Source organism: Trichinella spiralis (assembly GCF_000181795.1).
Source record: "Trichinella spiralis strain ISS 195 chromosome Unknown Scfld2198, whole genome shotgun sequence".
In the NCBI taxonomy this organism is placed as follows: Eukaryota; Metazoa; Nematoda; class Enoplea; order Trichinellida; family Trichinellidae; genus Trichinella; species Trichinella spiralis.
In genome coordinates, this window is record NW_003529137.1 from 1 (window position 1) to 1,792 (window position 1,792).

A 1,792-nucleotide genomic window follows, 5' to 3' on the forward strand; every position below is an offset into this window, starting at 1 on the left:
AAACTACCATTAACTACTACAGCCCGATGATGTTGTGTTGAACAGGTGAATAAGATTTCTACGTTCAAAAACAACGCATTATTTCCTGTGACTTTTGCTGTTGTGTGACCCGAAATTATTTGAAAACGAGATTATACAATGTTATTTATCTGTTTTTAGAAAAACCATTTTCTTCGAAATTATTCGGTAAAACGTTCTTGTGGGATTTCGGGAAATTTCAGTTTTCCAATGTACGACAGTCGTGGTTTCCGTTCAGGACTTCAGTTTGGTTATCAATTATTTAAAAATGCGCAGTCCGACGGAATAATTCATGGGAGTTGTTTTTTTTCTTTTGTTGAGCTCAAATTAAAAAAGTTTCATAATTTTTGTTTTTTTTCTGTAATTTCAAATTGAATATGATAAGTTGAAATTTGTGATTTTTTTTTAGCTGCTTCAACGATTGCAAGACAAGCATCTGCTTTTGGAAGCATCGAACTACGAGACGTGGGCGTTGTTGCAGCTGGCCAATTGTGCCAATGCAGTGAAAAGCCGATCCGCTTATTTGATGCAGGCGTTGAATTTGTTTGGTGATTTTTGAAATGAATTGATATTTTTTGCATGCGGTTTAGAAAGAGAAAATTGTTCCATTTTAGATTTGAAGAAAATTACTGATCCTGAACTGAATACAACGGAAGGTTCGTCTGCTGATCAGTTTGCGCTAATTGGTATGCTGTTTGACAATGTTGCCGAGACTGTGGTTGCGAGCTCAGAAAATACATTGGCAGAATTTTGTCTGTCACGTTTGATTTCCAATACTGATACTGCTGATATCAGTGAGGTAAGTATTTGACGAAAGGTGGAAGTTTTTTTTTCAAAAAAAAAACCTAAACTAAATTTAATAATAATATATTTATTCTCTTAAGCTTGTACACATTGTGCTATGATCAGGCTTTTCGTTATTTTGAAATTGTCCCTGTCAATTATTCCTTCCCAGTTGAATATTGAAAGCCCTAAACCTTACTGAGGCCGGTTGATGGAATTGTCGAGCTTTTTGTGATCGTATTTTGCGAAAAAAATGGCCATAGTATGCTTGAATTGTTTGACTTTTATTTAATAATTAACTTTATATTATTTTGATTTTTAGCATCACTTGTAAATTCAGAATGCGCCTGTGTAATGGTTCGCAGTATTTTGATGAGTATGAAAAATGGTTCGCACTTAGCTCGTCAACTATTTCCTCGTCTTTTGAGCGTGATGGAAAAATATCCCGAAAGTGAATTAGAGTTTCAAGCAGAGGTAGAAATTCTATTTACTGTGATTGATTGATTGTTCTGGTAGAGGCAGAAAGCTGAACTAGTTGGAATAAGTATCGTTTTTTTGTGATAGGTTTAGGTGTATATTATTTTTACATGTAGAAGGCATCAAACTTTGGAGAAATACTCAATCATGCGCACACATGTTCATTTATTTCTAATACGCAAAAATAAATTTCGTATATATTAATTGAAAAAAAAATATTGAATTTCGGAAACGAAGATAGAGAACGTGCCATGTTGGATGTTTCCTTCCTGATTGAATCAATTGCGCTCTACAGAGAAAATCAGTATCATCTCGTTTTCCATGATAGAAAGAATAGCGGCCTGAATAACAGCAATGACATCACCAACAGCAGCAACAGCAACATCAGCAACAACTACAACCGTTGGTCGAAACCGATGGTGGTGAACGTGTCCGACCGACGGTACACTGTGACCGGATTGCACCATTTTACCACCTACGAGATACGGATATGGGCTTGTCAGAATCGGTCGGT

General features: G+C 35.8%; 1 protein-coding gene across 1 annotated transcript; it reads left to right on the forward strand.

The window, feature by feature from the left end:
- Window positions 1-159: 159 nt before the first annotated feature.
- Window positions 160-1,786, forward strand: Tsp_14674 (conserved hypothetical protein; the record flags this gene model as incomplete). The annotated part of the gene is made up of 5 exons (XM_003368598.1): window positions 160-316; window positions 428-561; window positions 641-821; window positions 1,124-1,275; window positions 1,649-1,786. Coding segments are annotated over 5 exons (762 nt in total), but the record flags the coding sequence as incomplete, so codon positions are not given.
- Window positions 1,787-1,792: the final 6 nt, after the last annotated feature.